The sequence below is a fragment of the Cetorhinus maximus genome, chromosome 17 (genome assembly GCF_964194155.1).
Source record: "Cetorhinus maximus chromosome 17, sCetMax3.hap1.1, whole genome shotgun sequence".
Classification (NCBI taxonomy): Eukaryota; Metazoa; Chordata; class Chondrichthyes; order Lamniformes; family Cetorhinidae; genus Cetorhinus; species Cetorhinus maximus.
Genome location: NC_135895.1, coordinates 100,895,658 through 100,909,056, shown reverse-complemented (window position 1 = coordinate 100,909,056; position 13,399 = coordinate 100,895,658). Strand labels below are relative to the sequence as shown.

At 41.8% G+C, this 13,399-nt stretch overlaps 1 protein-coding gene across 1 annotated transcript; it reads left to right on the top strand.

Moving 5' to 3' along the window:
• Positions 1 to 1,469: 1,469 nt before the first annotated feature.
• On the top strand, positions 1,470 to 13,170 carry c17h1orf53 (chromosome 17 C1orf53 homolog). The gene is made up of 3 exons (XM_078561713.1): positions 1,470 to 1,989; positions 11,921 to 12,022; positions 12,876 to 13,170. Exons 1-3 carry the CDS (start codon positions 1,672 to 1,674, stop codon positions 12,945 to 12,947), a joined length of 492 nt encoding a protein of 163 aa, XP_078417839.1. The 5' UTR covers positions 1,470 to 1,671; the 3' UTR covers positions 12,948 to 13,170.
• Positions 13,171 to 13,399: the final 229 nt, after the last annotated feature.

The window sequence follows — 13,399 nt, the reverse complement described above, 5'->3', positions numbered from 1 at the left end:
GGATACTATTCTAAAGGGTGTGCAGGAGCAGAGAGGCCTGGGTGTATACATACATAAGCCATAAAAGGTGGCAGAACAGGTAAAGAGAGCTGTTTCTAAAACATACAGTATTCTAGGCTTCATCAACAGTGGCACAGAGCACAAGAACAGGGAGGTTATGATGAATTTATATAAGACACTGGTTAGACCTCAGCTGGAGTATTGTGCACAGTTCTGGGTGCCACACTATAGGAAAGATGTGAACGTATTGGAGAGAGTGCAGAAGAGCTTTACGAGAATGGTTCCAGGGATGAGGCACTTCAGTTATGAGGAAAGATTGGAGAAGTTGGGACTATTTTCCTTGGAGAGAAGAAAGCTAAGAGGAGACTTGATAGAAGCTTTCAAAATAATGAGCAGCCTGGACAGGGTAGATAGGGAGAAACTGTTCCCGCTCATAAACGGATCGAGAACCAGAGGGCACAGTTTTAAAGTGTTTTGCAAAAGAAGCAAATGTGAGGTGAGAAAAAACTTTTTCACTCAGCGAGTAGTTAGGGTTTGGAATGCACAGCCTGGAAGTGTGGTGGAGGCAGGTTCAATTGAGGCATTCAAGTGGGCATTGGATGATTAGTTAAATAGAAACAATGTGCAGGGTTATGGGGAAAAGGCAGGAAATTGGCATGAAGTTAAAATGCCCAGAGAGCCAGTGCAGCCATGATGGGCCGAACCATAACGATTCTGTGATTTGCAAACTTCAAGTTGTGCAGTTACCCCCACAGAAAGGGGGCCTTGCGTCTCCAAACATTATTCCATTTCGGGTACATGTAGTAAATATAGTTTTGGCAAATGTTGGACTGTAGCTTTAAGAATAATCCTGTGATGTAAGATCACATGATCTGTGTAAACCAATGTGTTAGCCCTGCTGGTCACCCCTAGAGAATGGAGTGTTTCTTTTGGAGTAGGATGAGCGTGTGTAATTGGTACTGCGGTTTTGTAAATAACGCCAAGTGTTTCCACTAAGAAACGCTGTCTGAAGAACCACTCTATAACAGTACTTTTATATCGGAAGCTGTAGTGAAGAGTGATCAGACAGAGCCCTATTCAGACTGCCTGGCTGGCACCGTGAAACAGAACTGCACATACTTCTGGTCACAGTCTGGGCGGAGCTCCCAGTCTCCACCAACAGGAAAGGTGCAGTTTAAAAATAAATAAATTTAGAGGGTCAACACATAAGTTTAGATGGGCTAAACATTTAAACTGAGGTTGACTATAAACATTTAAAGTGGAGGTGTGTCATTCCAGCAATTTTGGAGGCATGACTTTAATTCTAAAACGACCCCATACAGTCGTAGGTCGGTCCCCAAGTTGGACTGCCCTGCATCGTTTCCTGGCTTAAGATAAACCACCCATTTTCAGTTTGCACTTAACCACACCAGCCCTTAAAGCTGTGCTACTGTTCAACCATCCGGATGGCAACAAACATTTACCGCTTTCCAGTGTGAGCAGGAAGCAATTCTGCTCAAATCGGTCAGGGTTTCCCTAACACACGCGATATCCTGTGATTGAAATACTCCTGTCTCACTCAGGTAGCCTTAGGGAACTCGCAACGTCTTATTGTTCTGTTGCAATGTAACCTTCCTGATAATCCGGCGCTGTATGTGAAATGTAAATAAATTAAAACCCTGAATATTTGCCATGTTTACCCTCCTCCGAGTCCAGTTCCACACACCCGGCCCAACGTTGTTGCATCCAAAGGCTTTGAAATGGCCACACGTTATTCATCAGGTTGGACAAACCCTTTGTACGTCCCCGGCTCTGGGCTGGAAGGTTGGCCCGGGTTCCCGCTGCGGGCTGGGCGGCAGGGAGCTCCTGGACAGCCCGGGGGAAGGTCAGCAGCTCTCGGCAGCAAGTGCAGGGGGCAGGCCGCCTGAGGCAGTGTCTGCGCCCCGGGCAGCCGCCAAGTTTACAGCGCTGGAGAGGGAGATCGCCGCTTGTCATCGCCGAGCCTGCAGGGTGAGTGAGTCACGGCCACTGCCACCGCGCTTTGCAAACCGATACCACACTTGTTCCCGGCAAAGTCAATTCTGCCCGGCCAAAGTTTTGTTCCACCCACTCAAGAGGGATGTGCGGTGCTGGCCACGATATTATACCTTACTGCAATTCCCTGTGTGCTGTAAACACAGGGCAGGGAAAGCGTGCCTTAAAAAATACTCAGGCAACATTGCGCCATTCTCTTGACGCATTTCTTTGCATTTTTAATCTTATTATTTGACCCAGATCTTGCTGTCAAGTTAAGGGCGAGGCTGTGTTATTTATGTTGGGAATGGGACCTTCAGGCGGGGTCCAATGCCCATATCCAAAAGTGACTGTCCCTTGATGAGCCACTCTGCCGTCAGTTTTGGGAAACAGCATCTTGCTGTCTGCACCCCCCCCCGTTGAAATGCATTGAATGGTGTAGTGAAGTTGCTGTATTTGTGCCCCAAGTATGAAGTGACCTCACCACAATCATCTTTTCATTTTGAGTGCAAGTACCCTTTTAATGATATGATAATTGTTAATTACTGTCAATCAACCTCTCTGGCACTGAAAAGTAAGTGTTACAAGTGATAAATCGCATTCCTTCAGGTTTTAATTGCTATTAAGAGTTTTTAAAAATGTAAAAATTACATTTTTTTTAAATGTCTTTTTTAACTTTTACGCTCCGGTCACTTTTATCTAGCTTAACCCAATTTTTTTGCCCTTTCTGTAACTGATTTGACATTGAATTCATCCGCTCTAATCTACATGTTGTTCTCGGTCCTTGCACTGTTTCACAGAATCACAGTGCAGAAGAGGCCCTTCGGCCCATCGAATCTGCACCGACACGTGAGAAACACCTGACCTACCTACCTAGTCCCATTTACCAGCACTTGGCCCATAGCCTTGAATGTTATGACGTGCCAAGCGCTCATCCAGGTGCTTTTTAAAGGATGTGAGGTAACCCGCCTCTACCACCCTCCCAGGCAGCGCATTCCAGACCGTCACCACCCTCTGGGTAAAAAAGTTTTTCCTCACATCCCCCCTAAACCTCCTGCTCCTCACCTTGAACTTATGCCCCCTTGTGACTGACCCTTCAACTAAGGGGAACAGCTGCTCCCTTTCCACCCTGTCCATGCCCCTCATAATCTTGTACACCTCGATCTGGTCGCCCCCTCAGTCTTCTCTACTCCAATGAAAACAACCCAAGTCTATCCAACCTCTCTTCATAACTTAAATGTTTCATCCCAGGCAACATTGTGGTGAATCTCCTCTGCACCCCCTCCAGTGCAATCACATCCTTCCTATAATGTGGTGACCAGAACTGCACACAGTACTCCAGTTGTGGCCTCACCAAGGTTTTATACAACTCCAACATGACTTCCCTACTTTTGTAATCTATGCCTCGATTGATAAAGGCAAGTGTCCCATATGCCTTTTTCACCACCCCACTAACATGCCCCCCTGCCTTCAGAGATCTGTGGACACACACACCAAGGTCCCTTTGTTCCTCAGAACTTCCTAGTGTCATGCTGTTCATTGAATAATTCGTTGTCAAATTACTCCTTCCAAAGTGTATCACCTCACACTTTTCAGGGTTAAATTCCATCTGCCACTTATCTGCCCATTTGACCATCCCGTCTATATCTTCCTGTAGCCCAAGACACTCAACCTCACTGTTAACCACCCGGCCAATCTTTGTGTCATCTGCAAACTTACTAATCCTACCCCCACATAGTCATCTATGTCGTTTATATAAATGACAAATAATAGGGGACCCAGCCCTGTTCCCTGTGGTACGCCACTGGACATTGGCTTTGTTTGGTTTGTTTCCCAATCTTTCAATCTGATTGGTTAAGGAGTTACTCAGTTGTTTACCTCACTTACCATTATCACCTTGTATTTCCAGCACCTTAGTGGGCAAAAATTATTTTCAGCTGAAGTGTGCAGGCTCAAGTCTAACTCATTGCAGGCACCATTAGATATCCTACCACAAAATATGGCCTATTAGCACCCATTTCTGACAAAAAGGAGAAACTGAATCACAGTATAGTGCCTGTAACTTGAGGAATTTTGGCTCAGAATTGATGAGTCTGAGGTGTAGATATTGTGATGCATCAGGGAGGGGGAGCAGTCACAGCACTATGGTGTGTTTTAGAGAGTAGTTTAGATTTGGTTAGTGGTCAGGGACAGGAGAGTGTGACTGCCACTCAGACTGGTAAGGAGACCACAGATGCAGTTGTGTAGGAACCTCAGGCTTTGCTCACACACTACTGGTGTGGATGAGAACAAAGGTTGCAGGAAGGAGGGGAAAACTGACCACAGCGTTGTGGTACAGGAGGATATTCAAGTGGGGGCAGTGAAAAGGAATGTGGTAGTGATAGGGGATAGCATATTCAGATGGTCATATACTTATCTCTGCAGCTAACCAGGAGTCCCAAAGGCTGTGTTCTCTTTCTCTCTCTCTCTCTCCCCACCCCCCGCCCCCCCCCCCACCGCCACCCCACCATCCCCCAATCCCACCCCCATCTTCGATGCCAGGGGAAAGGATATCTCATGGCTGGAGAAGTAAATCGTGAAAGAGGAGACGAGTCCAGTTGTTGTGATCCATGTAGGAGCCAACAACATAAATAGAAGTAGGAATTAGGTGATACTGAGGGAGCTTGAGGAGCAAGGGTACAAATTAAAAAGCAGAACCCCAAAGGTAATAAATAATCTTTGCCATCAAAGCCATGCACAAAGCGGCATAGGGGCAAACAGATTGGAGGCTTAAATGTGTGGCTGACAGGGTGGTGTGGTTTCAATTCATGGGGCATTGGCATCAATACTGTGGAAAAAGGGAACTGTTCCATTGGGACAGGTTCCACTTACACAGCATCCTGGTGAATCAAAAACTAGGGAAACAGATGGGGCCTTATGCTAACAAGGGCGAGAGAGGGCTCAGAGAAGGAAACCTTTATAAGTCTGAAAAGAAAAGTCAAGGCTGTGGGAAAGAGTAGAGATTTGGGTAAAGTCAAATAGACTGTGTCAGGAAGGGACAAAGTGTAATATTATAATAATATTACAGTAGTAATAGGAAATCAAAACTGCACTGAAAAAATGGTACAGCTGTGGCTAAATAGGGAAATTAAGAATAGTAATAGATTATAAAAGAAGCTGACAATGTTGCCAAGAAGAGTAGTCGGCCTGAGGATTGGAGGGGTTTTAAAAATCAGCCATGGATGACCAGAAATTGATAAAAAGGAATGTTATGATCTCTGTGGGGAAACCATGAACCAAAATAATGACATTTACTGAATTACCTCCCCAAATGAAAAATCATCAACAAGATTCAGCTTTTTGTAGCTTTTACATTAACACAAATCAGAACCAGCACAAATTACACACAAATTAACCGGTAAACGATACTGCGTATAAAAAGGTATATTTCACTTTAAATAGTTGGTACAATAAAGATGCGTCTTACAGAACCACAAGAATTTACATCACTCCCTGCATAAAGGCGACACTACATAGCTACACAGTTCCACAATATGCTGTTTCTTATTCACACAAGGTAGCTCAGGAGTCCCATCCAAAGACAGCTTTCACCTTCTAGTTTCATGAGTATGATTATCATCAGCAAGGCACACTCCTAGGAACTCTCTCTCTTCCTCAGTTCACAACAATCCAGATGGTGTAGTTTTCCAGAGTTCTTTTCAACTAACCAGCCAGTAAACTCCTGGTTCATGGTTTGACCACTTCTGGGTAAACACCCAGCTCTTTAGAGTCTGCGAGCTACACAGCTTCCCAGGTTTTAGACCTTTTTAGCTAGCTCGCACAGTACCTCGAGGCTCCTGTCTCCTTTTCTGCCAAACAGAAAAAGTGACCTCTTCCTGAGAGTGATTTGCTTCTTCTTCTCAGAAGAATTCTCTGTGCCCCTCTTTCTTTCACTGTCTTCTTACTCTTAGTATCTGCATCTATGCACCCTCCTTCACCCTTCATGTCTGCCTTCACCCTCCAGTTCCTCTGCTTGTAGCTCTCCTTTGTGTCTGCCAGCCACCCAGCTTTTTTCTTAATTTACTTCCTGCTGGCATTAATTTCAGGTCAAGGGTTGCCAGGTCAGATGAACCAGTATTTATGATCCAAGAAAATTACAATTGATCCTTTTATAATGGATGCATACTCTTAAAACATGCTTTTCAAACATTATTGAGAAAACAATTACAGTTTCCACAGACCTTAAAAAGAAATTACAAATTTTTCTTACTATAACTTTTTATTATTCATTGATGGGATGTGGGCATCGCTGGCTAGGCCAGCATTTATTGCCCATCCCTAATTGCCCTTGAGAAGGTACTGCTTCTGGGTCAAAGGTCGTCACAGGAAGAAAATAGAATGAGAGTAAACTGGCATGAAGTATGTAAAAGAACAGATTTTGCAAGAATGTAAAAAGGAAGAGATTAGCAAAAGTAAACATGAATCCCTTAGAGGCAGAAACATGAGAAATTATAATGGTGAATAAGGAAATGGCTGAAGTTAAACATATATTTTCTGTCTGCCTTCACAGTAAAGACACAAGGGACATACTGGAAATTGTGAGGAACCATGTATATAATGAGGTTTAGTAATTTGAAGTAATTAATATTAGTAAAAATATAGTGTTGGAGAAATTAATGGGACTGAAAACTGACAAATCCCCAGGATCTGATGGCCTTCACCATAGTGTTTTAAAAGAGGTGGTTACAGAAATAGTAGATGCACTGATTTTGATCTTCTAGAGTTAATTAGATTCTAGAATTCATGGATTGGAAGAAAGTAAACATAGCACCACTGTTCAAGAAAGGAGGGAGAGAGAACACAGGAAACTACAGGTTTATTAGCCTGACATCAGTAGTCAAAAAAATGCAAACATCTATTATTAAAGATGTATTTACAGGACAGTTGGAAAATCACATTATGATTGGCAGAGTCAATGTGATTTTATGAAAAGGAAATTGTGTTTGGCAAATAATTTAGAATTTTTTGAAGTAGTAATTAGCAGGAACCAGCCGATACAGTGTTTTTGGATTTTCAACAGGCATTCAATAAGGTGGCACACAAAAGGTTGTTACACAAGATTACAACTCATGGGATTGGTGGGGTAATATGAATTGAGAATTGGTTAATGGACAAAAAGTTAACTGTAAAAATGAACGGGTAAATTTTTGGAAGAGAAGATGTAACAAGTCGAGTGCTGCAAGAATTCGTGTTTGGGCCTCAAGCTGTTTACAATCTATAACAATGACTCAGCTAAGGGACCCAAGTAAATATAACCAAGTTTGCTGATGATGTAAAGCTAATGGGGAAGGTAACCTTTGAGGGAGGCTATAAAAAAGCCAAGAAGTGATACAGATTGGACACAAAGGTGGTAGATAGAGTATACTATGGGGAAGTTTGAAATTATACACATTGATACGAAGAATGAAAAAGCAGAATATTTTTTAAAAGGCAAGAGACCAGCAAATGCTGGTTTTCAGACGGATTTGCGAGTCGTTGTAAAGAAACGTTACCATGCAGTTAGGGAAACAAGTGATATGTTGACCTTTATTATAATGGGAATAACAACAGAAAATGCTTGAAAAACTCAGCAGGTCTGACAGCATTAGTGGAGAGAGAAACAGAGTTAATGTTTCAAGTCTGTATGACCCTTCTTCAGAGAAGGGCCATATGGGCCTATACTCTCTGAAGTTTAGAAGAATTACAGGTGTTCTTATTGAAGTGTATAACATTCTTGACGCCTTCTGAAGAAGGGTCATACAGACTTGAAACGTTAACCCTGTTTCTCTCTCCGCAGGTGCTGTTAGACCTGCTGAGTTTTTCCAGCATTTTCTGTTTTCATTTCAGATTTCCAGCATCTGCAATATTTTGCTTTTATTTATTATAAAGGGATTGGTTTAAAATATTTAGGATATTGTGCTAAAATTATGTAGGGCTTTGATGAGACACATCTGGAGTACTGCGTATCAATTTTGTTCTTTTTACCCAAGGAAGGATATACTTGCCCTAGAGCAGGTGCAATGAAAGGTTCATTAGATTGATTCCTGTGATCAGAGGGCGGTCCTCTGAGGAGAGATTAAGTAGAATGGGCCTATACTCTCTGGAGCTTAGAAGAATTACAGATGTTCTTATTGAAGTGTATAACATTCATAGACACCTTGACAGGGTTGATGCACAGAGCTGTTCCTCCTGGCTGGAGAGCTTCAAACTAGAGGTCAAAGTCTCAGGATAAGTGGTAGCCATTTAGGACTGAGAAGAGGAGAAATTTCTTCAATCTCAGAGTTGTGAGTCTCTCAAGTTCTCAATCCCAGAGGACTCTAGCTACACAGTCAATGGGTATATTCAAGACTGAGATTAATAGACTTTTGGGCACTAAGCATATCAAGGGATCTGGGGAGAGGGTGGGAAAGTGGAGTTAATTTAGAAATTCAACCATGATCTTATTAAATGCTGGAGCAAGGTCATGGTCAATAGAGCCATATGATGTACAGTTGCTCCTATTTTTCATGTTCTTATGTACACAAACTCTGTAAAACTTGGGTTACTGCTTCCATCAGAGCGATGTATATACAGAACCTTTGCCTTTTAAATATTGAGATAGAGTATAAAAGCCAAGGAATTTATGCTAAACTTTTATAAATGACAGCTAGAGTATTGTGTCCAATCCTGCACAGCACATTTTAGATAGGTCATCAGACCTTGGAGAAGATGCAGAGATTTACTGGAACGGAACCTGAGATTAGGGGTTCCCGCTATCTGGACAGACTAGAGAAGCTGGGGTTGTTCTCCTTCAAGCAGAGTAGGTTATGGGGAGATTTAATGGATGCATTCAAAATTATGAGGGATTTAGATAGTGTAGTTAGAGAGAAATAGTTTTCACTGATAGGTGGGTTGGTAGCCAGAGGACATAGATATTAGATAATTGACAAAATTGACAGGGGACAGATGAGGAAAATGATTTTTTATTATTATGATCTGGACTGCACTGCCTGACAAGGTGGTGGAAGCAAATGCAACAGTAGCTTTTAAAGGGGAATTGGATCCCTACTTAAAAAGGAAAAAGTTTTATGCATTGAATTCAGCAGATTGACAAACCGAACCATGTTGACAGGGCTGTTTTGCACTTGTATTTACCAATGTGTCAGCAATCACATTATCAGGGTCTAATAACAATCATGTTATTGACTGACAATTACATTGTTAAGACAATTGTTAAACCAGGTGATGGGCATTGGCTCACCCATAAATGGGTACAGCTGTAATGATCCAGGGAGGAAAAGGAACTGGGAGTCTGTCACTCTGTTGAGCTGGCTGAGGTAAAAGACCAGCTTCAGACTCAATTCTTCCCTTATGTACAATTATTGGAGTTAACATGAAATAATCATAATGTTGATAACCTTGACATTTTCTGATCACAGTTCCTGTCTGTTTTACAGTACGGTACTGAGTTCGTTAATGTTTAAATAGTCATAATTGAAGATTGAAATTTGCACCAAACACAGCTGAAGTGGAAAATACATTTTTGGACCCCTACGAAAAAGGCCATAAATGCGCCTTTTAGAAATGATTTATGCAGAGGTGTGTAATAAGGGTAATGTAGCAGATTGGAAGCAGATTCATTACATTGCAGCACAACTAATATAAACCAAAGTCCACTTATCCAGCCATCACAGTCTCATACCTAACAAAAGCAGCCCAATTCAGACTAATCTAATAATTCAATAATAAATAAAACAAATATGTAACAAGTTTCAATAGATTTAACAACTACTTCCCCAACAACCAGCTAATTTAGGTGCATTGATTTGAACAAAGCGGAATATAATTTCAGCTGCAATTCCTGTGAAATATTAAGATTCAAAAATAAGAATTGGCATCGGGCATTTTGCTGCCAATAAATTTAATTTATGGAAACATTGCAGTTTCTAGCAAGAATCTAACAGTATTGCTTTCAAGGTATTGGACTGTCTAAAATCAGTTCTGACATCTCTTAAAAAGCACATTCCTCAAGCATGTGTTTACACTCCAACTTCAGTGTCACAACCAAGCCGTTTCTACTTCACTACAAAGCTAAACTTGTGTTGATTGCAGTCAGATCAGTGATCTAACTCAACACACTCGGGACCTGAAACTAAAACCCCAGCAGCTGGTGGTTTCACACCCAAAGCACATATCCCTCCCTCAGCTTAAAGAGGTCTTGGCAGTTCAGATTTCCCATCTTCCAATTTCCTCCCATGTGCAGTGTTGTGGCTCTATAATGTTTAAACTTCCCTTAGCAAATGCTGCACCCCCTTCTCCTCCCCCACCCAACCTCCGGCATCGTCCCAAGTTGTTCCTTACAGATTAGTTGAATCAGGAGAGCTTTCCAATCCATATCACCTTTTTGTAAAAATTAAATAAACCCATTGCTATGCAAAGCAATTGGAATATGTAAAGTGGGAATTAAAAGTGTAATGGCATCAGGATCTACACAACCAGCTTACACAACTAAACATGTATTGTTCAAAATAAACTTAAACATAGATTATAATTATGATAGGTCAGCATCAACAAAATTAAATCTAATGAAACAAGAATCCATATAATTTCAACTTGCTGTTCAGTAAATTCCTTTTTTGCTGTGGTGTTACATGCTAGCTCTTTAACCACTGTCTAAAGCACTGGGATCATTTTAACGTTCCTTTTTACCATAGCTCATACTTGGAATTGTGGCTTGTTCTCTGGTAAGATGTCATCTGCCTCTTCAAATTGCAGCAAATTCAAGAGCGACTTACTCTCGATTCATGTTGTGCCCTGCAACAGCAGGCTGAGATACAAGCGCGTGAGTTTCAATGCAATGTAACAAATCATACAGAGTATTCAGACCCCCTTTTGTTGGTCTGGACTGTGTTAAAGTTCCAATTTATCCATATTTATTGGAAAATATGAAACATTCGAAAACTGTGATCAGTTTATCCTTATTCTATACATCATCATGAACACTCCCAAAGGTAAACGATGAATCCATGACATACTATATTATCATTTTATTTTTGGAAGTGACAATTTGCTTGGTTTATGGGCATAATAGTCAACACATTGTGAACAAAATCATGCAGCGTATAACTAAGTGTGTTATACCCACTGAAAGTCTTTAGATACATCTATTCATCCAGTGGGAACAATTAATTGGAACTTCTCCAAGTGCTCTGCGTTCATTTTCCTCACTAAACCAATCCACAGTAAATCATAACCGGAAAGTTGTATTGCTCCACCATTCAGGCCATACTTTCAGCTTGGAGTCCAAAATCAATGAAAATATGTCCCTCAAACACTCCGCCTTTAAGACGCTCCTTAAAACCAAATTCATGGACCAAGCATTTGGTCATCTGCCCTAATATCTCCTTATTTTGCTCGTCAAATGTCGGTTTGTTAATGCTCCCATGGAATGCCTTGGGGAGGCTTTACTGTGCCACGGATGCTACTTAAATGCAGGTTGCTGTTGTTGTGAATTAGAGTGGCTTGTTCTGAGTATGGTCATGGTAATTCGTCCGTCAAAACGAATGCCCGCCCACCCCCCCTCGACCATATCCCATTTATCGACAAGCGCTATCTGAAAAGGATGTTTTCCTGTGCAAGGGGTGACTGCTGCACTGAAATCACAACACGGAAACAACACCAACAAATATCCAGCGCATCTGCCAAATATTTACAAGTTATTTGTGCAAACTCAGTTTGGACACTCAATGAAGCGCCTACCCTAATCCCCTTGGGTAAAACGCTACCCTTATTCCAGCAGCTTTTAGCTCCCAGCTGGAGATCCGCGCACTGTCTGGAGTGGGTGGAAGTCGGAACATTAAATTTACCTTTTACCGTGCTAGTTTCACAATGTGTGCCCACAATATTAAAGGTCCCCTTTGTGTTGTTAAAGGCTGGCCAACAGACCTATGTGGACCCAGAGAGCGGCTACCTGGTACTGACCCGTCTGGCCCACCTGCAGCGAGGGAAATGCTGCGGCTCCGCTTGCAGACACGTGAGTTACAAGCCTTCCTTTGTTTACATCCGCCTCCTATTTCCAACAGGAATTTCCTCTTTCCTGACCCTTGTAAGTCCAGAGTCAAACTGCAAAATAAATCCTATCTGTGCTATCTGACCTTTCAGATATACCTGGGCAGTTAGCAGGGTTTTATTGTATTTCTGTCTTACGGATATCGAGTTTCCTTGCAATTTTTTACTTTTCTTTTCAAACAAAAAATAGTATTGGGACCAATTCTGAGGAATTGTAAGGACCTTTTGCATTGAGTTTCGAGATCCGGATCAAAAGATGTAAGGAGAGTTTTTAATGCATCCAAGGAGAACATTTAAAATCTCATCTTCCCGTTTTACAGTTTGAAAAGATTCATTAAAAAGCGAATATTGAAGGTAATTTCTTAAAATAATATGGAAAACAATCTCCAGGCTTTAGTTGAGGTTTTCTCAGCATTAGTAACTTGCCCGTGCGTCTTTCCCAACTGTTCGCGTTTAGTTTTGTGAAGCGAGTTCAAATTAAATTGGCATTTTTGTTTCTTCAAACCGAGAAACTCTGGCATAAATCAGTAAATTCCACTAATAGGCTCGATCCCGTTCGACATAACCAAGCTCAGGACTTGAGGAGACAAGTTTAGGAAGTGCGGTTTCCTGAACAGTAATCAGTACCACTTGTTGCAAAGTCGTCCTTCACAAACACTCTGGAACCTGGTGGCAGCTTTGCCAAGAAAAGCTGACTTTTATCCCCCGTTAATTTATATGTGTGAAGAATCTTTATATTTCCTATTAGACTATTAACCGTTACATGCATAGCCACGGCAGGGGGCAATCACACCATGTTTTCAAATTTCTCTTCACAGTGCCCTTACAACCAAGTCAACGTTAAAGACCCATCGAAAAGGAAGCGTTTCAATTCCATCTTCTATGTCTAGAGTTTGGTGACAATGGAAGCCAAGCCATGGGAGTGGATGCAGTCGAAACAGTTTTTGCTTGGGCCAAGAAAAAGGACAGGGTTTGGGCAACTGATGCTGCTGCGTCCCAAACCCCAGAAGAAATATTGTTTTGAAGTTTGATGTTTTTTACTCTGCACCTTTCTGACTGAGTGTCACTGCATTTGCCTCATGAACCTTGCCACAATAAAAGATATTGCACTGCATTGTCGGCGCTTCAGTCAACTCCTCCCACTGTAACTTCGCTGTTAAACATCTTTCACAGAGCCGCTGTTTTGAAAGGTGACATATATATTCTGGGTGAAAATTATTTCTCATTGTCATGAACATGGACAACGTAGTTTTTTTTCTCCCCCCCCCCAAGGAACAAAATAAAGGGGGTAATAGTTAATGTTCATTGGTTAAAGTGGTTTTCCAAATATCACTGATGAGTT

What these genes read in the sequence shown, in the direction of transcription:
- c17h1orf53 (XM_078561713.1), top strand. Translation starts at nt 1,672, where the DNA reads ATGTTTACCCTCCTCCGAGTCCAGTTCCACACACCCGGCCCAACGTTG. An exon ending in GTCATCGCCGAGCCTGCAGG is followed by an intron (nt 1,990 to 11,920) that starts GTGAGTGAGTCA and finishes GTGTTGTTAAAG; the next exon opens with GCTGGCCAACAGACCTATGT. An exon ending in GCGGCTCCGCTTGCAGACAC is followed by an intron (nt 12,023 to 12,875) that starts GTGAGTTACAAG and finishes TTCTCTTCACAG; the next exon opens with TGCCCTTACAACCAAGTCAA.